Source organism: Corvus kubaryi, unplaced genomic scaffold (genome assembly GCF_017639235.1).
Source record: "Corvus kubaryi isolate FWS band 111438036 unplaced genomic scaffold, C.kubaryi_AGA036_p1.0 64865, whole genome shotgun sequence".
Lineage (NCBI taxonomy): Eukaryota > Metazoa > Chordata > Aves > Passeriformes > Corvidae > Corvus > Corvus kubaryi.
The window spans coordinates 31,275-59,014 of record NW_024581569.1 but is presented as its reverse complement, the minus strand read 5'-3'; the positions used below and the strand labels follow the sequence as shown (position 1 = coordinate 59,014).

The following is a 27,740-nucleotide window of genomic DNA, read 5'->3' as shown; positions in this document are numbered from 1 at the left end:
GGGATCCAAACCTCCACAGCTGCTTCACATCTCTGTCTTATTAGGGATAGGGGAAATGGGATAAACCATGGTTATGGTATTACATGGGTCAGCTATGATGCATGTAAGGCCATTGGTATTCTGCAGCTCAAAGAGACACTTTCATAGTGAAAATCTCATTTTTGGCTGTGAAAAAATAGACCAGATAGAGTAATGAGAAACTATGAGATTATCCTAATTTAAAGGCACTAATGGAAAAGTCACAGTTTTTAATTCCTTATTTCCTTTGTGCATTTGACAGTGCACCGTCTCACTGTTCTCGTTGTTCCTCGTGTTCCAGCCATTTATTTTACCCCTCACTAGATCCTTGCAAAAATGCTTAAGCATTTTTAAATGAAGTTTTAACATTTCTTAAAATAATATATTCACAGTAATGTAGTCCAAAGTAAGATGAGAACGGGTCAGAGCAATTTAATAGGTAGCAACCATTTAATCCAACGAGGACGCTTTTTAAAATCAAAGTGCTCACATATTTTTAGAACATTATAGAATCATATTTATAGCCTCTCAATTAAATCAAAAATAGTCAAGTACTTTTATCTAGTCCTACAGTTCCATGTTTTGCTTGCTAGAACCACTACCAAGTAAGAGACCTGTACAATTCAGGACTTGTAGTTCAAATTTTAGAACTGTTTACCACAAATTTATGCAAACACTAACCTTGCCACCCCTCAGCCTTTTCATCTGTGCAACAAAGCTGTGATACTGCTCTCTCTCACACAAGTAGAAGCCAAAGGCTTTCATTCATGGCTTGTGAAGCAGCTCTACTTACAAAGCACTTGAACACTTTCTTCTTCTTTGGACCAATGATTATCACTAATTTTTAAAGAATGAGTAAGTGCTGAAATGGGAAGACAGCAATGGCACAGTGGGAGGATACTGTTTTCAAACATTTAATATTACACTAATTGAACACTTCTGAATCTTCTCAAGTCTTCTCTGATAATTCCTTCTCCAGAAGAAGCCTAATTTACTAAACATCCAGGTCACTGTCAAAAAATAGTGTATTCTCAGTTGTCATCACATGGCAATCAGAGCATAACCACACAGTTTTACATGCAAACGAGCCCCACACTGATGAGCTGACAGAATCCCATGGTTGCATTTAATTTCATATTAACACTGTGTTATTACTACCATTTAATTTAAGCAGCTGATCAGAGATTCAAGCAGTGCTCTAATACTATTTTGATTTAAATGATTTCCAGCTCCTCCTGCCATTCTCTCTTCAGGCTGCTCAGAAGTGCCGTAGGAAGAGAAAACCCTGCTCATCCATCAGCAAATCATACAAGCAAACTAAGCTTGTTTGGGACCATGGAGATGTGAAGGGAAGCAAAACAGGCAAAAATGAGATGGAACATCTAGCAGAGGCCGTTTTCTAGAAAAAAATTTAAGGATCTGCAGCCACTGTTCCACGTGTTTGACTAAACCCATGGATTCTGGGGACAGCATCTTGTTATTTCTCCCAAGGCCAGGCTCACACAGCAGCCTTTAATTGACTCATCCACATCACTGGCGTTATGCAATGGGACAAAAAGACTTTGCAGTTCCAGTGTGCAGCCTGGGGCACACAGAGGTCACAGGAGTGTGCCTGGGCACACAGGCCAGCTCTCCTTCCTCAGTCCCCCGCTACAAACATCAACATGGACACGTAATATAAAGCAAGCTACACCTCCCCTGGCTTCGCTTAGTGAGATTTACACTTAGTGAGATTTACACACTGTTTTTCCCACCTGGCTGGTTACTAGAGCAACTCAAAAGCCCCCAAAGGAACCTCCACCTTCAGCTGAGAGGGCAAGCACAGAATTTGCACACAAGTGATCAGCAATAAGACAACACCCACGTGTTCCAGAGCGGAGAGAACTCACCGAGTGCACAGGAAAGGAGCTGTGCCGGCTGAGAAAGGAGTTAGAGACTGACATAGTGAGGCCCTGAGTGGCACCGCAGTCCTCGGGGGTGAAGGGCACTTTAGGTTGCTGGACACAGTAGGAGACAGAAGAGAAAGAAGAGGCAGCATAGGAGGCCTGCTGAGGAGGGGGGAGAAAGCAGGAGACACAAGACACAGAGAAAGAGAGCACAGAAAAGGCGATGAATAAAGGGCAAGAAACGCTAACTTAAACAATGCATATAATGGCTGGCTAAACAAACAGCTATTCATACAGTTCATCACAGCCAGACACACCAATATGCCTTTCTTGAGCTCAAGAGGCACGACAAAAATCACAATTCAAATCTTCTTTGTTTCACAAATCCCTTAAAAAATGAACTCCTGCCTCCCCCTCCCCGCTCACCCGTGGACAGCTGCTGCTGGCACAGACAAGCTGCTCCTCGCTGCCCTTTTCTCCCCGTGGCATGGGGGCAGATGCCCAAAGGAGGAACTGCCTCTAAGCACACGATTCTTGCACACTACTATTTTTTTCTGGCAACCTGCAGATTGGGAACTTGGCCTCTCCAGTGTGAGCTATGGGTCCTCACTGGTACTGCTGGGAGACTGGGTGACAGTGATGTCCTGCCATTTCTCTGTCCAATCCAAGATTATAATAATTTGCATGGGAGGCAGCTATTACACAGGAATAAATCCTGGCAAGGAATTTCTCCTGAATCCTGCTATAGTAAGGAGACTGAGGGAGGATGAGGTATATTCAGGCTTTCTCAGACTTGCTGAATAAAACATACAATGCAAACATACAATCTTATTTTGATTAAGATCTGAAGCTGACAAGAAAGGACTTCCTCATTATTATATTAGAGAGGAGTCCATCCAGCAAAACTTGCTGCTGCTAGAGCAGCTGATGCCCATTTGATTTGCCAAATCAAAAACTCCCAGGGCAGCAGGAGCAGAGGAACAAGAGTCTGGTGGCTTTTACAGGGATTGCTGAATAAGCCATCACCTGCTTGCACCTCTTTCCCACACAGGGTTGAAGGGTGGAAGGCTGCACCTGAAGAAACCTTTGCTTCAGGAGAACTGCAAGCAACACCTTGATGGTATCAGCAGGCAAAGCAGGGACATCGTGGCTGTCCAGATAATGATTAAAGGGAAGCACAGAAATGCTCTGCTTCAGCCAACAAATTCAGGACAGGAGCAGAATTTCCCTTCTGCACAATGGCTGCAGTAAATCTGTGCTTTGCAGACTCTGATCATGACTGTGCAGCCCAAGTCACCTCTGCAAACATCACTGAAGTGCAGCCACCTCGAGGAGGGGAAGGCAGGCAAGGGACTGCAAGGTACAAGTGACAGTGCAAGGGTCACACTGATGGGGACCACAGACCCTGGAGAACTGCCTGATCCTCCAGAGAGGAGTCCTGCAGACTCTTTAGTGTCCCTGCAAAGCATTTAAGGTCTAATCCCCACAAAGAATTAATGCACAATACTCAGTTGAGCTTAGCCAACAATGTCACTTTATCTTTTTAGGATTCCTACTTGCATCATAGGAATGTAGTTATGCAAATCCCAAAATTAGAGTTAAAAAGTAACACTCTGGGACACTCAAACTTCAGCACAGATAACATGAAGAAATATTGCAAGAGTCACCCTCATGATGGTGAGACCATGGCTCTGTTCCCACATTTCCTCCCATTTTGATAATGCCATGGCCAATTTAAGTAAGCTCCAGCAGCATGAAAGAATTTTTTTTTTTAACAGAACAAATAAGATAATTAATATAAACAAAATGCCTTAGGTTGGAGCTGGGAAAAAAGGGAAAAAAAAAAGAAATTAAAGGAAAACCTTTAAAAGGAAATGAGACAAAATTCCACCTCCACCGAGGTCGGAAACAAAACTGCTGCTGCCACCACTGAGGCCAGGATTTCATCCCCCACATGGAAAACGGTCCTTTCTGTGCTGTTAAACCCACCACCCACACACATGTGGATGTGCCTTTCTGTGCTGGCAGCCTGGGGGGGCAGAAGAACTCTGAGAAACAGGTAAAATCCTGAATCACACAAGGGGACTAATGTGGAGGAAACATGCTATAAAGTATGAAGTGAAGTAGTGGCTATACCAAAGGTCTGTGCATAACACAAAAGCAGCTATTATGTTTAAACAGTTATTATTAGTGGCATCTCTGACAACAGTTTCAAAACAGGAGTGGGGAACAACAGTGCAGCAATCTCTTGAAAAGCGTTCTGCTTGCTCAGTGTGTCAAAATCTTCCAAGCAGTTGTTGTTACACAAGCCTGGCAAGATTCAGCCCTGCCATGTGGCAGACGAACGTTTCCTTTTTAAGGCATTTTAGGACTTTCAAAGCTTATGGGGAACGGTCTGAACATGGGGTTCAATGGGGTTAGAAAGCAGCAAAAATGATGCAAAATGCCTAAACCCACGTTCACAAGCTGACAAGGAGCACGATGTGGTAACACCAGTGAGACATCCTCCCACCACGGCCGCCCGTCAGAACCAGGAGCAGGAAGAGCAGAGCTGTTCCTGGGAGCCTGGTGGCCCTGCCAGGTGGCCCTGAGGTGTCACTCACCAGCTGCCGCTGCTTGGGTGGGAGAGCAGGAGGAGGTGCCAGATCTTGAGAGGGGTCTAAGCTGATGAAGGAGTCATTGATCCCGTAGACTTCCCTGAGGTACTTGTTCTTCTCCTGGTAGATGTGCTCGTTCTGAGGGGTCTGGTAGAACATGGACGGCTGTGGCTCTGAGTAGTCTTCCACAAACTGCATGTAGGCCATCACTGCAAGGCAAGGAGAGGTCACACTCACTGCCCCTGGTCTGCAAGCCCCAGCTGAGGGTCAGCAGGCAGCCGCTCATTCTCAGATGGGCACCCATGCTGTGCTCCCAGGGAGCTCAAGCAGTTGCCATCCACCCTGCAGGAAAGGATCCAAATATCCCATCCTGTGAGCCAGCACACAACAAACACCATCCCAGGCCACAAACACAGCTGATAAAACCCTGGAACCAGTGAGGTCTCCAAACAGCAACTTGAGAAGTCTGATTTACTGATGCTTAGCCCAAATCCTCACACAATCCATGGCAATTCTGGGAACATTCCTCAACAGCTGATGTCCAAAGTCACCAAAAAGCCAGAACAGTGTCAGTCTGCTTTTTAGGAGTGTAACAATGCAACCTTGACAATAAATCTGTAATAATTCTTGTGTTTATAGTAAGTCTCATTTCTGCAGTCAGCAAGATTTCTAGAACCAGGAGGTGTACAGTGTTTTTCCACTCTAGCAAACTGATAAAACTGTTATCAGAGAACACCTACCTGTGAGACTGGGTGTACCTCTCCCTCAGCTCTTTAAATGCCACTGCCAATACTGGTACAAAATTCCTTCTAAAAGTGCCACTGACCACGTGTTCTTGCCTCCTTAGCTCAAATCCAACACCCATTGCTCCCATCCCTTTTTAAAGCAACTTACCTTCTCCAACTTTCAAATTCAACTGATTCACAAGCTTGTGTGAGATGTGGCTCAATAGAAATCTTAAATGGGATCAAACCTCGTCTAGAGGACCTTTCCATCTGTACAATATCCTTCCAAAATCTATTAAAAAACCCACACAGGTCAGCCTCTGCAGCTCTGACAGAGGATTAGTTACTGGTGCAATATTTTAGTGTTGCAGGGGGAGGATGACATCCAGTGCCATAGAAAGACTACTACAAACCCACCTCCATAGGATCAGAAGTGTACTGAATAATGTAAAACAAAGAAAGAACCCTCTTCTTTACACCTGAGAGCAGGATAAAAAGATGTATTTAAGTGTCATGGAAAGGACTAGCCAAGGCCTTCTTGTAAACACGCTGTCATGCACAAGGCCCTGTGGTCATCCCTCCCTTCCTCCTGATAAACAAGCAGTTGTCACTTTTTGTAAATCTGGTCATTTGGTGGCAATTATTCAGCTTCTGCTGGCATTTCAGTTGTACAGCTGAAAGGAGTGGATGACTTCAGTGAAAGCTATAAATACAACGAGCACAATGCAGGACTTGCACATCATGAAGCTGGTTCCCACACTGGCTGCAAGGCAAGTCCTCTGTTCACCTGCCAACATAGACCCCCGGGCCAGCCTTTAAACAGGATGCAGCCCTGCAAATGTGTCAGCAGGAAAGAGTTGCTTTGCACCTGTCTTGGGCACCTTTTTTCAGATTTCCTCTAATATTTTAAACTCCATTTAGAAACAGAGCTAACACAGCTGCCCTTCCCCGAAAGAATTACAACCCTTGTCCAAAAAATAGAAAAGAGAAAAAAAGAAATGATGAAAAAAACCAGGTCGAGGCAATGGGAGTGCAGGAAATGGAGCTGATGGATTTCAGTCCTGACCGGTAACACCTGCTGTCCCCATCCTGTGACCCCACAGGCCTGCCACTGGACAACCTGTTCGTGTCCTGCAGAACAGCCAGTCCTGCACAGCTCTGCCAAAGCTGCTAGAATTCTGACCCCCAACTCTCCCTGCCACCTGAGCCTTGCCTCTCTTCCTCCCTCAGACTCCCTGCTCCTTCCCAGCACCACTTCACAGTGAAGCATGTTCACTTGCAATCATGGTGAAGAGGTAGGAAACATGGAATTACTAAATTCCATGTTGCATTATCTTTTCAAGTATCAGTGATTCAATTGGCTAAGGTGCTCCTATTAATACCTGGGCCCTGGAAAATGCCCTGGTATCATACAACAACTTCTGGGGACAAGATCTAAAGGAGGCTTATGAAAGATATTTCTCTAGCAGCAAAACTGAACTAAGGATCAGGAGTCCTTGCAGAAGTGTAGAGGACAAGAGCTCGAGGGAAAGACCACATTTTGAGAGCTCATCAACTGAGCAGGACAAAAGCCAAGAAGGCAGGCCTGGCAGTGCTGGCACAATGCAGCAGACACTGCTGAATTCAGATCAACCCTTCACGTTGAGTCACCTACAAAACCAGTGCTTTACTGAACACCCACATCTGCAGACACCAGTGGGGATCGATAGCTGTGAGCTCCTGGAATGACACCGAACACTGGAATGACACCACAGCTCGGAAGTGTTGGTGAAAAGGGCATTGCATTAGACACTTGTGTAAAATTAAATCACTGTTAACTCAAGGCAGTGAGCCTGAATGCTGTCAGGAGCCTTAACTCAATCTGCAAGGGACTAATGAAGAGCTCTTTTATCTCAGCTCTTTATGGGGCTAATGCATCCCATCGTCATGGCAGCTCCTCTGCCTGGCTTGTTACAACAAGTCCTGGGCAGGTGAGCATGTCTGTGCCTCTACTTTGTCATCTTTGTTTTAAGGCAAAGTGAAAAACAGTTGGGATGGTGAAATACAAACCTGGCTCACGAGCAGGCACTGCAGAGTGCAAATCAAAATGGGCATCATCAGAATCCTGCCAATTTTGAACAGCAGAGTAGGAGAGCAAGACCACTCCTATGACTGCTGTTTGCAAAGGGTCTTCTCTCCCCCACTCCACCCTGGTTTTTAACAAGGCAGAAATTTAAAAAACAGATGGGAAATTACATCAGCAGCTCAGGCTGCATGCCCTGCAGCAACTGTGCAGAGGGAGGGATGGGGGCTGCAACCCCCCAGTGAGCAGCTGGGGTGGAGTGACAGTCTCAAGGCAGCACCCCAGGAGAGAAGGGAGGCGTGACAGAGGAACCTCTCCCACCACATGCCCAGCTTATGTCAGTCCTTAACCCAGACAGAAAATATGTGAAATTAAAAAAACCATGAAATCTCAGACTGAGGCTAGGAACACCTTCCCAGCAATCTGCTTCCAGTGCCTTGGCTGTCATTTCTGAAGGAGCTAAAGCTGCTCAGGGATTTCCAGCATGCACCAGTTCAGCCCATATGGTAGAAGTCACAGGTACTGCTCTCCCAGGACCCAGCTCTCCCTGCAGCCACCACTCCTGGAAGCAGCACTCAGCTGCAGGAGAGGACCAGTGCTTGCTGGAGTCTAAAGGGGTTTTTAGGAGATGATCAGCACTAAGGCACACCTGCAGTAAGGTGAGGCACAGCAGCATGCTCCTGGAGGGCTCGCTGACAGCCCAGCCCAACCCTGGTGCTGTTGGCAGCTGCACCGGGAACAGGCACAACAGATCTGTGTGCATGTGCAAGAGCCAAAATAATGGGCATTCTTAAGCTATACCACACATCAACTCACTGGAGAAGTCAAGGTCAAATGAGCCAGTCGTTGCTGTCACCTCTGGGAGGAGAGCTGTTCTTCACAGAGCTCACATTATCCGCTGGCTAAGCCCAGCCTGCCCTCAGCGTGGTTCCTGCAGTTAAATACCAGCTGCTCACTGGGCACCAGGCTGCGTTTTGTTCCCACTGACAGGGAGGGAAACATGAATAAGTGCCTCACCAGTAGTTTCCAAGCTGTTTGGGGAAAGGATCTTGTTATTTCTGACTCTGGGCTCTTAATGGCAAAAGCTGTTCCCTGTCTGTGTCTTGTTCAGCAGGAGCACAATGCTGGTGCTCAAGAAGTCTGGAGTAATTTGCCCTTAGCACAGTAACGTGTACTCTTACAGCACAGTAAAATAACCATAACTCATGTCAGACTAAAAGCCCTATCACTCCTCTGTTTAAATTATACAGAAGTCAACTCTTGGAGGTCCCTCTGAGCACAGCTCACAGCAATACACAAGGTTAACTCAAGCAGATCTTCTGTATATTACCAGTAAAAAGACCACCAGAGTCTCTGCTGCAACACTTCCTGACAGCTACCAAAAGATGACCCACAAGAAAGGCACTACAACCAAGGCCCATTTGTGTGAGCTCTGGATCTTTTTAGCAAATCCATGCATCTCCTCCAGATCTCAGGAGCTGCTTGGGGTTGTGGAAGCAGCCCTGTGTGATTACACAAGAATATCTACATGCATCAGCCTCTGGGCAAAAAATATCCTGGGTGTCACCACAGAGCCTGAGTAATGTCTGACCGACCTTTTAAATGCTGAAAATAAAAGTAAAACTAGCAACCACAAATCTGTGGAGTGATGTACTGTGGAGTAAAGACAATCTAAAACAAATTCTCAGCATTACATGAACGCAACAAAAAAATCTGCACCAGTCAGGTATCAGCCCAAGTTTTGCAGCAAGGATGTTTTATCAAATCATCAGAGTTGACAACACATTAGGTCACAGCTCCTACCTCTCCTAACAATGCAATCTGATCAATACTCCCCAAATTTCTGATAGTGCCAGATTACAATTAACTCTAATCCAACATCAAAGAAAATTCACACAAGGCCTCAGTACTGAGGTTAAAGCTGTGCTCAGGTAATAATGCAGATTGCTTTTAAACTTAAATTCTTTGACATCTTGTGTGATACCAGAAAACAAAGACATGGGGCTTAAAGACAAGCAAACAGCCCAGATCTCTCTTTCAAGCGTCAAACTGCCTCTTACCCAAGATTCAGCCAGGAATCTCCCCTCCACTGATGCTGCCTACGTGCACAGAGGTGCATCTCCCTGCATCCATCCCAGCCTGAGTGGTGTAACAGCCATTCCTCATCACTAACAGCAGATCCACAAGGACCTGAGCCTGCACTAACGTGCTCTGTATCACAGCCCCCGGCTGCTCATACTGCAGGTGAGGATTTAAACAGCACAAGCCGTAACAACCAGCCTTGGCTGTGCCCTGTGCCACCATTTACTTCCTTTCTGCTGTCCACAAACAACCATCTCAGCTTCTTTTTTAGCTCATTTTAGTGTCTTTAACTGCTTGATTACCAGAGAGGAACTAAAGAGATTTCCTGCATATGGGGAAACTGGATGACCCTCACTTTCAGGTCAGTCAAGCCATGTGCTCTGAGTTAAATCCCTGAGGGTTACTAAAGTGGACTGGTCACTTAGAGATAATGGAAATGCTTTTAGACAAGGCATATTTTTAAAGAAGTAACTGACAAAGTGCACTACAAAGGAATGGAGAGAATACACTGTGACACCACATCTCATTCCCACCTTATCCATAGAATCACAGAATCTTAGACTGGTTTGGGTTGGAAGGGACCTTAAAGAATCCAGTTTCAATCCCCCTGCCATGGGCAGGGACACCTTCCACTAGGCCAGGTTGCTCAGTGTCCCATCCAGCCTGTCCTGGAACACCTCCAGGGACAGGGAGTCCAGAACCTTTCTGGGCAAAAATTCTTCTCAGTAACAAGTCTATAAACTGCAGTAAGGAGCCAGAAGGCCAACTCAGCACTTTGAATCAGCTCTCCTCTTGGGCTGCCAGCCGTGCAATGTAACGCTCTTCATCCAGATCTTGGATACATTACCTCCTCATGCAACACACACTGCAAAGCCAGCCAGTGACCAGTAAACCAGTATCTGCTGGATCTCACTGTGTAGTCCACAGCCTTCCCCAGCAGAGCACTGTGGCTGCCTGTTTGGCAAGGAGGTTTCACATTTTTCAGCCATGAACATTAAGGAAATCAGAAGAAGGTTGTGAGCTTGAGATGTGGTCAGCCCTGGTGTGCCAGGAGTCTGGCTGGGGACAGGAGCCTTTGCTTTTAGAGGCTGCTTGTTTTAATGATGTGGGAAATTCTCAGGCATCCAAAGGAAATGAGATCCCGTAGCAAAACAGCAGTACTGGACTCCAGTTAATGGTGTTGTCTTGCACAGCTATGTGGGTGACTGTGCTCCTATTGCCAAGTAACTGCTCTGGCAAGGCTGGGTTTTGGACAGAAAAGCAGTCCTTTCTGTGAGCTCTTGGACACCACCCAACACTTCTCTGCAGTGGGAAAACAAAATTGGGGAAGGGGGGAGGGAATGGACTTAAAAAGGGAGAACAGACCAGAAAGATCTGCAAGGTAGAGTGCCTCAAAGATTCACATTCAAGTAAACAGAGAAGTAAAATGGTCTCACTACAGTAACGAAGATGCTGTGTGATTCCAGATCCCTTGGGCCTGCACCAATCTTGGCCCCAGGAATCCCTCCCTGCCCACCACAGGTCTGACATTTCCCTTCCACGTGTTTGACATTGGCTGACTGCTTTTGACACTCAGACTCACATAAGCAAGAGCATTACCACGATCACCACTACTTAGTGATGATCAGAAGCACAAAAACTGCAAGGTAAAAGTAAAACTCAACCACAGGAACTTGCTTACTGTGTTTGTTTTTCTTCTCTGGCAGAGGTGGCGGCTTTTCTGGGTCACTGTTCGAATCTGGAGCAGCAAAATCAGCAATGAATTCCACTGGTCCTGAAGAGTTTCCTTGCTGGAAAGGCAGAACAGCAGCAAAGGGCGTGAAGGGTATTGATGGGACAACCACGGCATTCTGCAGGTCATCCTCGGAGATGTTGTCGTACTGGGAAGGGTGCCTCTCGTAGGACACCCTGCAGCCCGAGTTATCCAGAGTCTGGGAGGCTGCACTCCTCCTCTTCTTCTCTGGTAAAGCTGGAGGAGTCTCTGTTGGCTGCGCTGCTCCCGAGAGGCTGCAGAATTCCAGTGGAGGAGAGCTGCCCTGCGGGAGCTGGAAAGTGTGTCCATGGAAAGGGGAGCCAGACTCACCCAAGGACTCTGGCAATGGGCTGAGGATACCTGGCCCCTGCTGAGGTATCTGATCAGTGTTGGAGAGGTCCTGCTGCAGGAATTCATAGTCTGGATCATAGTGATCTGATTGATCTGGGTAAACAAGAGAATGATGGATTAGTTTCTCTCTTTTGCTGCTTAGCCCTTCTCAGTTCTGTCCCACCCATTCCATCAGTTAATTAATCAGTTCGTTTTAATCAGAGTGGAACTTCCTTGCAGCTGGGACCATCTTTTTACACCTTCTGTAACATCCAGACTTCATGTAACTCATAATTAATTCTTTATACTAGCAAACAAATAGCAAAAAGTCAGTAGGTAGATGACTGCAGACATAATTTGTGTCATATTTATATTTTTATTTTCTTTTCTAGCATGTAGAAACAACATTGCTTTAGTCTACCAGGACTGTCATTTCTGCAGACAGGGCTGAAATGAAGAGAACATTCCACTTGAGAGCTGAATTGAGTTTGAGCACAATCACCTACAGCAAAGGAAACACAACCCCCTGGGCTTTTTCCTCGGACAGAACAGCTCTGCACTGAACTGCCTGCAGCAACTCCAAGACAACAGCTGCAAGTGCAGTGCATTTACTGCATCAACTTCTGCACCTCAGCTGTGGCAGCTCCCCAGTGAGAGGGACAGGGCCCCCCCACCAGTCCCTCTTACCCAAGGTTTCACAGCTTGTGTTGCGGGAGCACTGGCCGCTGTCGCGGTCCAGAGAGGAGAGCTGCTCGTCAGACTTGCTCAGTTTGCCGATGCTGCTGCACGGAGACAGGCGAGGAGACTCCCCCCCATAGGAGTGGCTTCCACCTGACAATCTCCTCTGGGCATAGCAGTCAATATCAAAATCCTTCAGGATTTAAAAAAAAAAAAAAAATTAAATCATCATCACTCTTGGCAGCTCGCTAGTGAGGAAGATGCAGCTCGAAGAGCAACGACCTCACAGGAGGGGAGAGGATCAGTGCTGCTGGCCCTTACTAAGCTCATGGAGAACACAGAAACCCTCTGATCTGGTAAACAGCCCATGCCAGGGAGCTGTGTGTGTTCTTGATTTCAAGCAGGGGTTGCTGTGGCCCACACTGGACTGCAGATGTTGAGACGACTACCAAGTTCTTCACAGCTACATGTGTCTGATGACTGCTTGTTGTGACACTGAGACAAGGGAATGACACTGCCAGATCTCTTAGGACATACCTGGGCCTTTAGCAAATACTTGGTTAGCTCAGGTGTGTGCAAAGGGAAAATAAACTGTAGTGAGATACAACTTTCTGTGCCTATGGCTGTAGTCCCATTTCAGAAATTACCTCAAGCTTATTAACCTGCGAGTGAACCCCTCAACTCCATCAGAACAACCTTAGTGTGACTGTAGTTTGAACTGAAGAGTGGCCACAGCTTTATCTGGGTCAGCCAAATGACTGTAGAGACTCCCTAAGCCAGAGCTGAGGCTTAGGGGATGAGGACAAGATTTGATTTTTGTGCAATTTAATATGATTCGGGTCCTCACTGCTGAGCTAGTAAGTTCCTGAATGTGTAAAGCAAACCCAGCCATTTACAACCTCATAAACCCCAGACTAGCATAAGAAATGGAATGTGATTAACACACACAACTTTTCCATTTTTCTACCAAAAAATGTACAAATTTCCTCAAAGCACCAGCAGCGGTCAGAGCAGTAACTCAAACTACTGCTTGAGTTAAAAGATGTTTTAAATTGTGACTGGATGAAGACACACTTCTGATCTCACTCAGCCACGTGCTCCCTTGGCCTGTGAGGAAACCCTGGTGAGATCTCAGGGAGCTCAGCCAGCTGCTGTCCCCTGATCTACTGGACATGGCAACACTCAACCACTCCCATCCTCACACTCTGCTACCGCTCAAGGCAACAAAGTTTGTAGCAATTTGTTAATTAAATCCAACAACACTGTAAAAAAAAATTAAGCTGTTCACATTATTTATGATACTTCTGCTCCTGCCACTGCCGCTCCCACTGCAGGCTGCCTGCACTGGGCTGCTTGGGACGAGCAGAGACGTGCAGGGATCTGTGTGGCTGCAGGTCACAGCATCTCCCTGAGCTTCTCCTCCAGTTCACAGCACGTTTCCCTTGGCTTTCACAAAGGGTTTATGCCATTACCTGTCTGTTGATCCCAACAGGTAAACTGGACCCACTGGTAGCTCGACTCATGGGGGCCACAACAGCCACTCTGGTTGGGGAAGGCGCCGACTGACGTTTTTTAGGGGGCAGTGCTGGTGGAGGGCTGCAAGACACAACAGGAATTGATGCTTCCATCACTCTTCCAGCAAAAAGACTTTCAGAGGCTTCACAAGTTGTTTTCCAGAAAGCTTCTGTCAGCCAGCAGCTATTCAGCAAAATTTATCCACTGACAAATACCAACCTAAGAATACTCGCACAGGTAAAGTCCTGTTAAGTGATTTATTTTTAAAGGTTGGAAAAGAGTTGGTATTTCTCAAACAAAAACAAATGCTGTTCTAAAAAGTATTTTTAATCCAGATAATTAGCATGGTAATTATTTCCTGAAAAAAAGCAGTGAAAATCCAAATTAAATGTTTTGGTTGACCCAAATATTGTTTCCATTCAGAGAAGTCCCTCCCCCTCCTCAAACCTTCCAGGTCTGAAAAATGCTTAAAGTTTCACAAATTTACAGGACAGGAAAATGCTTTTTTTTTTGGCCTTTGCTTTCTTGGTGAAGTTCAGGGAACAAAAGGGTCAGAGCCTCTCTCACCACGTGCACTGTGAGGGCCCCATGTTTTGGCATGAATCTGTGTCAGACCCACACATTTGCAGTAACTTGTGAGACTTTAACCCTTTGACTTTTAGTTTTTGCTTCTAATGACACATAATTCTGGTAGTCGTCAAGCCTGAGAAGTTCCCAAGGGCACACATACTCTGTTCTTAGAACATACCAGGAAATTTTTATATGACCTTTGAGAATTCATAAAATACACAGAAATGTGATTCTTTTTGTCAGCCACAGACCTTGATGCCGCATTTCCAAATTAACACGACACGTATTTTTCACACCAGCCATTAGCACCAGTACGAGAGAAGAAAAACAACACACACACACACAAACCTGCAAACTGGGGGTTTTCTCTTCCTTCTCAAAATAGAACACAGAAACTTTCATGTGGTTACTCGTAGAACAGGGTAAGAAGAACCAAGCACAAGATTTTTTTCACACACTGTTGGCTTTCACTCTTAAGCTCACAGGCAAAGCAGAACAACCTGGCTGTGCAGGACAGGTTGGTAACTGCCCCCCGAGGTTAGAGGAACATTTCCCATCAGATACAGCAGCCCAAGACAGTTCTAAGTGTGGAATTCACACAGTTTTACATTAGGTTATTATGGCTTTATGTGATGCCTCTCATGTGTGGACGTCAGGGCATGGCACTATCCTCACATAAAAAGAAGGAGGAAAACACACAAAAAATAGTAAGAGAGACAGAACACAAAGCAAAGTCCAGGATCACGGAACAATTACTCTGGAGGACTGGAAATTCAGAAGCAACACTAACCCTCCTCTCTTGGGCACATTTTGCAAGATTGTTTAAAAACCAACAGGCTGGTAAGAGGCACTGGTGCTCTTCACTCAGCTGGCTGATCAGCATTACCTGTTCTCTGCCACACGAATGCTGGGCAGAGGGGGTTTAGGAGGTGCAACTTCTTCATCCATGGAGTCAGTCAGTAGCTCGTTGGACTGAGTCATATTAGTTGTTTTGTTGAGGATCTCCATTTCTCGGTCGGTAAGGGGAAGTTCTGATGGGCTGCAACATGCAAAACACAGACTGTAGATCATAAACCACAGCTGGAATGCAGCCTGATGACAGATTCAAACCTATTTTAAATCATGTGCTATCAGACAGACACCTAGAGCAGAAGGCAGAATTTGCATCTGCAGGTGGAATTCCATGTGTATGCAGAGCACAGCGTGCACGTGACACAAGGGATGTCTCACTGCCAGATTTTGGTGTCTTTCCTATCATAGCATATTCTCTTTTAGTGATCCTACTGAAATGGATGGGGCTACATAAAGAACACTACCCACCCACTGTGAAGAATAGCTGAATGATTTAACTCAGCTGTCAGTAGTCAGAAATAATCCTTCTATATCAGTCCTGCCCACAGAAGAAATCAGTGACCCACCTGTCAGATTTACATGCTGGTAAACTGGGTTTAACTGGGCTTGTGGGAGAGGGATGCTCCTGCTTTTCAATCGTGAGTCTGACCAGCTCCTGATGGATGGAGAGAAGAAAAAGAGAATAATCACTATTTGCTGAATGCTGCCCTTAAACATCCTAGAACACAAAGGGATGCTACTGCAGTAAACTCTTGGTTATGGCTTAATGATGGCATGGACACAGAGCTGAGCTGGGTTTAAGTCTGGTACAGAGCCACAGAAATGATGCAGAACAGCTGCTAAGGAGCAGGCTGCATCCAGAGGAAGTTTGGCACTATTTGAGTGAAGCTCATTACCCCCGAATGTGTGGGGATTCTGCACAAACCCACGTGTGTGTCTTTTTGCTGTGCTTCCTCTTTCCTCTATCTCACAAATGTGTTCCAGACCACACAACACCCTAGATAATGGTAAATTGGCTTTACATACATAAATATAAGTACAAAACGGTCTTACCCAGTGAAGTATTTCACCTAGCCAAAAACAACATTAAATAATTGCTTTATATTTTATAAATAAGAATGTATTTGTTTCAAAAAGCAAGTTTTCTGTAAAATGCCCGACCAAAAATTTAACAGTGAACACCTTTACGAAAAGGCCTGCTTCCCCTGAAGCCACCTTTTAACACATTAGCAATGGAAGACTTAATCATTCAAGGAGCTACTGCAGTGTCTCTGTTATAGGCAGATAAGGCTCTGGATAAAGAGATAAGGGCATGATAATCCTGAACTCTAAGTCTGCCAGCAGTCAAAGCAACAATCATTCACGCCAGGAAGATGGAGAGAACATTTTATGGATGTCTGAGGCTGACAAACAGATCTCCTGCTCACAGATACAAACACACATGCCCCTGTTACAGGCAGGCTGGAAAACTGGCAGTGTTTCCTGCCAGTATTGGCTTCCCAGCATATTACGCAAAGCAAACTATAAAGGATCAATTTTAATTTTTTTTTTTTTTTAAAGCAGCCTGAAGTACAGTGTCATCATTCCAGTATCATACTCGTGTCCTTCTCTATGGAGCTTGGAAACAACTGGCATTGCTCTCTCAATGCAGTAGCTGCAACTGGAACGTCATTGCCATCATCCCTCCGAGGAAGGAAAATACTCCAGTTCTGGTAGTTTTACATAAAGCTCTACTGAAAGCTGAAATTCCATGGGTTAACACACACACAACATGAGGAATAAGGTGCAAACACCGTCCAAGTGTCCACCACAGCTGACTTTGGTCTCCATGCTCTACTTACACTCTTGGTGTGAGCTGGTGCTCCAACAGAACGTACACTGTGTTACCCAAAACCAGGACAAACACTCAGCATTCCAGAAGCTGTCCTGGAACATCCCACACAGCGGGAAGGAAGAGGGAACACAAACAGATGTACATGGGGACTAAAGCTATGAAGATGTCCCTGCTGGGACAGAGAGCCCTGGCAAGGAACAGCATGTTCTGAGAAGTGCCCTGATGACTAACATCACTTGACTCTTTTGGCTGCATTTGGCATCATGGGGTTGAGTGATGACACAAGGGATTGCCAACTTTCTGCGCCCTGGACAAAATTCCACTGCTGAAGAGATTTTTGGAGACCCTCATGCACTTTAACAGACTCAGGGCTGGACCCTGTGGGCCTTTTGGATAGTGGCCACAAAGGACTGCAAACGTGCAGGAGCACAAGAAGGGAAATGGAACGTATGGGCATTCAAACCAAAAGCCAAAATACTCCTTAAACATCCCTCTGAAAAGGCTATGGAAGGGAAAGGGTATTGTCTCCTTTTCCTGACCTTTCTTCACCACCTTAAACCAAAGGCAGGCCAACACTGCAGACTGTGGTGGTGGCTGTGCCACAGCAGCACTGAGGAGCCCCAGACACTCAGGGCTGAAGTGCTCAATTTTCCTATTTTGCCAGTCATAATGAACACACAATTGTCCACCATATGTGAATGTAGGTTAAAACGGGAGAAAACCAATCCAATTTGGCTCAAACGTATCTTCAGAATGATTCAAACCTTTGGGACTGGGGGAGAAAACCCCTAAGCACCTTCCAGCGAAGGCACCAAGGCAATGCACGATTGCCATTACCTGAGAGGATCACTTTCCCTTCAAACTTTGACAAATATCACCAGACCCTGAATGTTTCTCCTCTCTGCTATCCCCAAATGAGAACTAGCATTTGGAAATCATGCCAAAATCTTTAGCATACACACAGAGGTAATCAGCACACAACTGAGCCAGATGCACATTATGCTATTCCTTATCAGCAAGGAAAGAGATTCCTGCAGCAGTAATTAGAGATAATTAAAGCCTCTCTACAAAGTATGCTACTTCAGCAAGCTGGAAATTCCACAATGAGATGGATTTTTGGGAAGTTATGTAATCAAACCAAGGATTTTTTTTCCTGCCTAGCAAGGCCCTAAAACCTGAGATCGAAGTATCAAGTAACAGAGGTGAACAAGAGACTCCTTTATGCTCAGTTCTGAAAATAAAGAAGTAAGCACTGAAATGTGGAAGTGGATCTTGTGTGATCTGCCAGAAAAACAAAATAGGCTCTGCTGTGGAGAGAAGTGTCTATCTTCTCAGTTCTGCTTCCAGATCTGAAATGTGGCTTGGTCTTTCTAAAATAAACCTTGTTCCTTGCTGTGCAGGAGGTAAGAGGACACTGCTTCCAAATGCTGACCTCTTGATGGGCAAACACTCTCCCATCTCCTCAGACAGCCACACATCTGCTCTAAGGCTGACCAGACATGAGCCAGCTCCAACTCCAAGGCCAAAATAACTTTCAGTCTAAAAACAAAGCAGAGACTGACACAGCCATGCTGCTGAGCAGGGCTGCACAGCTCAGGATCAGCACTGCACAGACATGCCCATGTTGCTCCCAGCCTGGGCTTGCTCATGAACAGACATCCAAGATCTTCCCCACTCTGAGAGCTTCCCCCAATCCACACGGGATGCAGCTCTGACTGAAAGGCAACAGGTACCAAGGGTTTAAATATTGCTTGAAGTCAAAGGACAACGTGTGTCCAAGTCTCCCGCAGTAAGACCACAGAACTCTCTTCCAGATCTGGGGACAACACATCTCTCCATGGGATTGTGCAGATTCAGTCAGAGAGAACTCACCATTTGCTGGGGAATTACAGTTCAGATACCACAGCACAGATTTTCATGTACTGCAAATTGCTGCTGAATTCCAGCGCTAACAGCAGCTGAGATTTTAGGCTCAACTCTTTTCCTCTCTCCCGCTGTGCAAATTTAAGACCAGCTTTATTTTTATAATGTGTGGCTTAAAGTTAAAGAGCATACTGTGCAAAATAATCCTGGAAAATCCATCTTCTTTGAGTGATGGAAATTATTTGTTTCAAAGATATTTATTTAAAAGGCTCACAAAGTAATAGTAGATTTTAGTATCTGTGAGTAACATTAAAGAGATAGCCAGATGATGCAGACACCAAACCAAGAGGCCTGAAAATGTGACAGTCAAAGCTTGGGAGATCCACTTCATTTTTACATTTGGCTCCATTTCATAAAACTGAGTCTGAGTACAGTGAAAGATGCCTGTTCCTGATACATAATTCCAGGTGAAACACCTGCTGCAATTCTTAAAGCACAGTCTCTATCCAAACTTTCCTTGTGTAGTTGATTTAAGCATTCTCCACTAGATCCAGCCCTGCTCTTGAAAGAGCTTTAACTTCCTCTACAGTTTCCAAAATAAGATGCCCAGGAGATGTGACAGTCTTGTCCACTGGTGCCCTAAGCCCAGGTCAAAGATACTTGTACCTGCAATACTAAGAAAGGTGAGTGACCAGCCCAGAGACAAGCCTGGGACACAGAAATAATGGGTACAAGAACCTTACCAGGAGGTAGAAGGAAAGCCAACAGCTTTCCTAGGGGGGAACAGGGAGGGAATGCTACAAGCAGGTCTGACAATGGATACAAAGGTTTCTGTTAAACGTTTCCATTAGCAATGTAAAACTAATCTCCAAGAAACTGAGTTTAGCTCATCACCTGTTCCACACCCTAATCCAGCTGCTTAGAGTGATGATGTATCACTGACAAATCCCTTGAAATTTCTCTTAAAAGATGGAGCTGGAGTCTTTCATTCTCTGTGGGCATTGACAGGGAGCATTTTCATTTTATTTTACCAAGACAGAAAATGTGCAACCCGGGTCTTGTAATCTGCATGGGAGACTGGGAATGACTCGCTGAAAATTTAATGCAATGATGAATAAAGATTCATTGCTTCTTCCAATTCATCCAAATGCCAGGGTGAGCATGCTAGAAAATCACATTCAGAGCCAAACTGTGCTAGTCTTTAACCAGCACTCCAAGAAGGAACATTTAACTTATGGAACAGTTGATTTAAGGGGTAGTTTACTGAAGGCAGAAATAAGGCGTTCATATAATACATGTAAATAAATAAAATTTACAGTATTTGTCTCATGTACCTTGACTCCATCCAGAACAGCTTTTATGACATCCTTCACTGTTGTCACCATCTCCTTGTCCTCTGAATTCACCCCCTCCAGCATCACCTGATCAGACCAGCGGATGAGGTTGGCCAGGCTCTGGTACACTCGGCTGTAGCAGGATGAGATGGCAGAACTGCACAGCAGGAGAGGGAACAGTTGAGAAAAAAGAGCAAAAAGAAATTTTGGAGATGTTATCAAATGTTATGGGAGTGAGTTTCACACTGTGCATTTCACTCCTTTGCTCTCTGACACTCAGAATTTGTGTTGAGCAAGTGACAAAGCTCAGGCTTCTCCTCCACTGCAGCTGCTCTCCTGTTCTCTAGCACCAAACTATGACAGTTTGAAGGTACAAACCATCAACAGCTCATTCCCAAGTATCAGAAGGAATTATCTGGGATGCAGGTTAGCACAGCAATGCTAAAAATAATATTCTTTCCATCTTAATTTACAGTTCCATCCTATGCTTTAACTTTAAAGATAAGTATTTAAGCCCTACATTTAAGTTTAAGCTATGTTATTTCAGTATTATCCTTCTTCATTATTAGCTCTCCCCAAAACCACCTTGGATCACTGAGAGCTGACTCTATCCATTCCTTTACAAATCACTGCCTCACTGTTTATAATGCCTGAAAACACACAATTAAAATTACTTCTTTAGAGAAATTGAACTGAATGAATTTCAGGTTTGAAAGAGGAAGGGTGTTGCTTTGTTTTGTTTTTAATGAGAAACAGAATTGAAAGCTATTGTTCTGAAGGGCAAAAAAAGGCATGTTTTGGAAAGATGACAACTCTAAATAAAAGTTAACTGTAACAACAATGCTCCCAGGCATCTTCCTGGCCATTCTGAAAACACTGACTTCATTGCTAAACAAGGTGTGTTAACAGTACTGCTGATGGCAACGCTTCAGCAATTCTTTGTCACGTTAAATCAATTTCAAACTGCATCAAAACCATAAACAGATAAGAGAAGGTGTAATCTTGCAATCATTACTGATACAAGTTGTTCCAAATCTTCCCATTTCTCTCCGGTATCCATTTTACATTGGCTTAACTCCAGTAACTTCATTATCTGTGAGAAAAGAATCAAGCCCTCGAGCTCCAATGAGTTTATTTAGGTGAATGAGGTTTGCAGGACTGGGGAAAGAACTACTGTCAAGTTACAACCAGGGGATACAAACAATGGCAAGGACTTGATTGTTTGGTTGTTGTTTGGGTTTTTTTTAAAAGCTTGCTGCTTGCCATTTGTTCTCATTTCAAATGAAATTAGCTTGGTAGGAGATATTTCCTAAACATCATTTCCCTCCCCCATCTCTTTCTAAGACTTTGATTTCTTTGCCATTAATCTTCAGTCTGCTTCCTTCTAAAGAGGCAGTAATCGAAAGCCCATTTTGTGTGAGATTTAATTACTTTTTTCCTTGATGCAAATGCTTCCCCTAAAGTACAAAGAAGTCCAACAATAATTTTAAGGCTTTCTTCATCACTTTTCTTGCTCACTTTTCTTGAGGGGGATCTGACATCAGAATCACCCCTTTGTGTCCTGCCACTATAGTACACAGGTAGGGAGAGAAGGACACAGCTTTGTTGAGAAAGCCGGATCCCCTTTTGGGTTTTTCGGGAGGCTAAGCAAGGCAAGGCATGCACATGGGATCTGTGCTTTAATGCACCCTGTTTCCAGAAAGAGAGACTGATCACTGTGTACAGGACATTCCCATTCTCACAAGTTTGCTCATTATGGTTCGACAGATCCAACCTGAACTGGATCTTACCTGTCCCAGCCACATGTGTGATACTCACCCATTTCCTCCTTCCTTCTGCCAGAAGCAGCTCTGGCCTGAGCACTGGGGCCAAACACGACTGAGCATCTCTGTTTGCAAAGTATTTGGCACCCCAGGGCTGCCTCAACTACATTATAAACCTTCCCTGTGCCAGCACTGAAATAAGCATCTTAAAAGGAAAAAATTTGGAGATATTTAATGGGAGTACAAATAGGAACAGCACAAAAACTGGCAGGATTTCAGGAACCAAACACCTGCATTTCTCTGCTTTGTTCTGTGCTCTTCTCTGTGTTAACTTTGCTCTTTCAGTATTATTCAACAATGTTTATTTGTTTTCTGTAAATCAATTGCTCCAGCATCCATGGGATGAACACCACCGAGATCTCTATGGCTTGGCAACACCACAAATTCTTATAATCCATGCTGAGCTTGGCTTTGGCAAATTTCTACTGCTTTCCTGGCTTCAAACCCATTGCTTAACTGGTAAAAACATAATGCACATTATCTGTTAAAACATAAAACAATAATCTGTTGAGTGCAGCAGGAATGAACTTGGACTGGTTAATCTGCTGAAGTACATCTATTTACTTCTGTATCTGATCCAGTAAAATCCGAAAAAGCAGTTAAGAGTGCAGGCTCAGACTTCTGTAATATCAGGGTGGATAAACTGAACACAAAAAAGGATTACTCTGAAGATAAACTCCTTTTCCAGGTGAAGCTATTAGATTTGTTAGCTTTTAGGATACCACCACGGACTGCAGAAACAGGAATAGCATCTGAAGAGAATCTCCCTCTACAAAATGATGAATTTCCAAGTTTATGCTAAGAACCATCCCTTCCTCCACTCTGAAAGAAGCCTGATTTGCTTTATCTTTCCATGGCATGAGCTTCTTGACAGCAGGGAATCTGCTTTTAAATGGTGTTTGAAAACCACCAAGTAATTAGTAAAAACAGCAGTCACTTCATCGGCATCTCCTGCACGATGCGGTTCTTCAGATAAAGAAGGAGCCTGTTGGTCTCTTGTGGTCCCAAAATCCAAGAAGGAAACTCACCTTTGCTGGATGCGTGGGTCAGTTTGCACCAAGGGCAGGATGGCTTCCAGCACTTTACTTGCTGAGCCTGGCAGCATCTCTAACACTTTGTTATCAATTGCCATTTTGTCCACAATAGTCTTAAAGTAGCGCAATGCACTGACAACCTCCTTCTCCTTTTCCTCTAGCCATGATACATTCTAAACAGGAGAGGAAAAAAAAGGGGAGAGATGTTAAAACTTCAGTATTTTTAAAGGCAGGGTTCCTTTAACACACTCAAAGTATGGTGACTAAGGTATATTCCAGGAGGAGTGGAAAAAACCCCTTCTACCACAAACACTTTTAAATTGAATTACTACTCTTTCAAAGGAATAGTCAGTGCAAGATTACACCCACACTTCAACTTTCAGAATTACCTGCATTCCAAACTGAAGGCTGATCTTGATCAGTTTTAGGCTAAGATTAACACCACTGATGACATCAAGGGCACTGCTTTGAAACCCACACCCTAAACTAGGAGGGTGAAAGAAAAAACATTTCACAGAATGGTTTGGGTTGGAAGGGACCTTAAAGCCCATCTCCACCCCCTGCCATGAGCAGGGACACATTCCACTATCCCTGGTTGTCCGAGCCCCGTCCAACTTCCAGGGATGGGGCAGCCACAGCTTCTCTGGGCAACCTGTGCCAGGGCCTCCCCACCCTCACAGGGAAGAATTTCATCCCAATATCTAATCTAAACCTGCCCTCTGTCAGTTTAAAGGCAACACTCCTTGTCCAATTACTATATGTCATTGTAAAATACATGAAAACATCCACATAAACTCCACTCTGATGAGCCTCCAACCTAAATCATTTTGGGATGCTGCTGGAACAAGAGAACTCACGCAATTTCCATGAGGACAAACTGTAAAAGCTAAGTTTTGGCATTGGTGAATGAATGCTGCAGAAGGGAACAATTCATTGGAATAAAGTTGAGCTGTGGTCACCAATTTCTGTGCCACCACCAACACCAGAAGAGGAAATTCAGAAGTGATACACGATACCTCAATGGCACTTTGGACTGGGGTATTTTTTGAAAGTTTACAACAGCATGCCTGGAGGACTTTTAGTGCCACAAGTAGTTCCTAAGTGAGATTTAAATTAACTACTGAACACTGCTAGAAAAGGAGCAGAGAGCTTAGCAGAGTCAGATTTCATCCATTATCTCCTCAGTAAATTCAGCTTCAAGAATTAATGACCTATGGGCATTGTGTGCTCCCCATACTCTTGTCAGCTGTTAAACTGCAAAACCAGGCCAGCAGCCCAAAAGGTTTTAGGAAGAACAATTTATAGGCAGCACTGGTTAGTAATTTGGGGCCAGTTGCATAAAAGGATTAGAGTCCTAACTTCCATCTAGCTCCAGCTTCAGAAGTCTAAGTCCCAATCCAAGAACTGCAAACCACCCTGTCATTTTCCATCTCATCTGGGAAGTGCCCAAACTTGGCTGCTGCTTACCCTTTGGACAATACTTCTCGCCAGGAACCTCAAGTTCTGATCTGCAGCCCACAGTGCCCTGAACTCCCTTGCTGAGAAGCATCCTGGCAACTCACTGGGATTAAAAAAATGACATTTCCCATTTTGCAGGGATGTGCCCTCACCACTGCACAGTTCATTCCAGGATACAGAATCATAAAAACATTTAGGTTGGAAACAACCTCTAAGATCATTGAGTCCAACCATTAATCTATGGAGAGCCTTGGCCTCTCCCGAGAAGGTTTTGCACTTCATATGAAATGATCACACATTTTAGGGATCAGAGAGTCTGTAAAATCCCTGGGTAAGTACGACCATGGTCCAGCAGTCAAAGCTCTCAAACAGAAGTGAAAAAACACGGACTGCAGTTCCTGCTCCGATGGCTGTTTATGGGTTTCATTCAACAACTGTTTCCTGCAGAAAGGCTTGTGACTTAATAGCTTAAACACTCTCCTGGTGCACAAAAGGGATGGGCCTGCCTGAGAGTTCAGGGCTGAGAATGACAGCTGGAAACACAAATCCTTCCGCTGAGCACACCAAGGGATGCGAATCCAGCCACCGGACACTGGCTGGGACACAGCCCTTTTTTCTCTTTTGGGCTTTTTTTCCCTGCTAGTTCTTTGGGTGACATTCCACAGGAGCATGTTCTGATGAATCCTCTTCCAAGGTCCAAAGATATCATACATAGGTGTGTGCAGGGGTGCACAGAACCATGGAATGGTTTGGGTTGGAAGGGACCTTAAATCTCATCTCCTTCCACCCCCTGCCACACCCTCCCCTAGACCAGGATGCCCCAAGCCCTGTCCAACCAGGCCTGGAACACTTCCAGGGATGGGGCAGCCACCCATCTCTCTTTTGGGCATTAAACAAGAAAAAGTTAAAATTCAGGCAAAACAGCATCTCCTCTCCACACCCTGCCTGACACATATAGATATTTTTGGATGATTGCTGAAAGTTGCCCTTAATAATCAAATTGCAAATGCATTATGTATGAGACACAGCTGACCCAGAAAGGGTCACAGTGAGCTGTACAGAATACACCCAATTACAGAAGCTGGAATCATCCTTTTTTTCCTTACATTTTGGCAGTGTAAAATCTATCATAAGCCTGTATATAGTACTGAAGGACACTCTTGTTCCTACAATATGCCCTAGGATAAGAATCACAGACAGAGTTCAGGGGACAAAAGGAGGTTCTGAAAACAACTCCCCCAGTGCTGCTCCTACCCAGGTATAAAGGGGAAAAGGAGAAGATGATGTTTGCACGAGCTAAGCATATCCTTCAGCTTACACATCATGATTTTACATTAATTTTTAGTATTGCTATTTCTGCTCTACACTGATTATCTACTTCAAGAGCACAAAAATAGCATCTTAAGTACTTAAGAGGGAGAAAAGGACGATATTTGGTTTATCAAGTGAGCCTTCTGACAGAAGATCTGTCGTTTGTCAACTGATGTCTATATTACAGTAAGAAAACCTGGCGACAATCCAGGCACATCCTCTTCCCCACTCCCTTCACACAAAGTTAATGAGCTGACTACATCCAGTGAATTGATTAGTTGGACAGTAGCTATTAAAATAGGTAAGGAATGAGCCAGAAATCAACAATATTTCACAGCATAAAAATGAATGCAGCTTAAATAATCATGTACAGTAATAAAAATTATGGCAAGTGTTTTGTTTCCCAATTTTAAAAATCCCAATCTGTACATAAAAAATGGTTTTAATGTCCAGCATGGCTTATTAGTATATCCTCTTGCACTGTTTTTAGGGGAAAAATAGAAGAGCAAAAACTTAATCTATTATTAACAATTGCTATAGACCACATTTTGAAAAGGGCTCTTCATTTTCTAATGTATTTAATGTGGTCACATATCAGTTTAAAGGAAGGCCTCTAAATTATCTCAAGATACCATCCTGAACCATCATTGGAATTAAAAGCTTTAATGGAGTACAGTCACTGGGGTTTTTTTATTTTGTTTTTTAAATAACACTCAGCAATGCAAGGTGTTTGGCTCCCTAGAAAGCATATCCACAGCTTCCTGGGGGAAAAAACCCACAGTCTGGGGAAAAAATCCTCACCATCTTCCACCTCATGGTGCAGAATAGGGCGAGGAAGCGCTGCAGAGACTTTTCTGGGTGTTAAGCAAGTCACACAGTCTAAGAAAACTTTATCTTGCTGGCTGCTCTCAGTAACACTACAACAACTCTCAGCAGAGATAATCTGAAGAATTCTGCGTGTCTGGCACTGCACATTGGATGAGACTTTTAACAGCTGAGAATGGTGTTTAATTATCATAAACAACCTCGACTGTTCTCAACTTCTGGCTTCGATTTGTACTTGAGAACTGACTGCAACAGTGTTGTCACAGAGATAGTCTCCAGCTACATAATCAGGTCACAACAGGAGAGAAGATAACACAGATCAGTTTGTGACCTCATTTCTTAGAGGACCTGGAGTACGTTTGGTCTGAGGAACACTGTGCTGGATCAGCAGCTGCCTGAACACATCTGTGTGACTCTCCCCGCTGGTGTCATCAGAGATTGAGCACATCTTTGGACCAGCTTCAACGATGTGCTTGCTTGAGTCTGGGGTTTTTAAAAGGGTCACACCCCAAAACCATGCAGCTATTTGGAAGCTTTAAGCATAACCCACGGGGTGTGCATGCAGAGAGGATGTGTCAGGCCATATACCACGTTCCATAAAGAGATATTTAAATGCTTGTGGAAGGAGGTCTCATCATGCTCTCCAAAGGGATTTATTTATTGATTTAATACTACACAGTGCTGTTTATAGGTAACCATAAAGTAACCCTGAGGATCCCTGAGCTGCAGAATTATGCAGGGGACAAAGTCACACACCAGAGTGTGATAAACTGAGTACCAGGAAGCAAGAAACCATCAGGATAACAGAACACGGCCTTTGCTTACTTTGTTCACTGACTTCTCTGGTGTTTTCACTGTCAGGTCAGCTTGCTTTCCTTTCTTTGAGGGTGTTCTCTTTATTTTTGGTGAATGAAACTTGCCTTTCAACTTCATTGTGAACGAGGAGAGATGAGAACGCTCAGAATCTAGAAAGACACAGAAAAGCGTTACTGGATTAGGGCAATTATGCTGAAACCAGGGGCGTTGTGTTACAGCATTATCTGGAAGAGACTTGCACCACGTAAATTTATTGAGTGGAACACGATAAAGAAAATTAATAAACTGTCACTCTATATTATGTTTCAAACCACAATGCCACCATCATTTCCTGCTTTCCTCAGCTACAATATCACCATCATTTCCTGCTTTCT

The 27,740-nt window shown here is 44.4% G+C and overlaps 1 protein-coding gene across 8 annotated transcripts in view; it reads right to left on the bottom strand.

Annotated features, from left to right (window-relative positions):
• LOC121672690 (rap guanine nucleotide exchange factor 1-like) overlaps positions 1–27,515 on the bottom strand; it is a 53,125-nt gene extending 25,610 nt beyond the window's left edge. For 3 of the 8 annotated variants that reach the window (XM_042045436.1, XM_042045438.1, XM_042045440.1), the window contains exons 1-10: positions 27,376–27,515; positions 22,951–23,129; positions 20,100–20,256; positions 15,635–15,723; positions 15,103–15,255; positions 13,604–13,727; positions 12,141–12,324; positions 11,052–11,567; positions 4,508–4,710; positions 1,908–2,066 (exon numbers count right to left, since the gene is read on the bottom strand). In XM_042045436.1, the coding sequence (XP_041901370.1) occupies positions 1,908–2,066; positions 4,508–4,710; positions 11,052–11,567; positions 12,141–12,324; positions 13,604–13,727; positions 15,103–15,255; positions 15,635–15,723; positions 20,100–20,256; positions 22,951–23,129; positions 27,376–27,483 (1,872 nt within the window). In that variant the 5' untranslated portion in view covers positions 27,484–27,515. The remainder of the gene's footprint in view (positions 1–1,907; positions 2,067–4,507; positions 4,711–11,051; positions 11,568–12,140; positions 12,325–13,603; positions 13,728–15,102; positions 15,256–15,634; positions 15,724–20,099; positions 20,257–22,950; positions 23,130–27,375) is intronic. The other 5 variants (XM_042045437.1, XM_042045439.1, XM_042045441.1 and 2 more) reach the window with 2 other exon arrangements.
• Between the last annotated feature and the right edge of the window lie 225 nt (positions 27,516–27,740).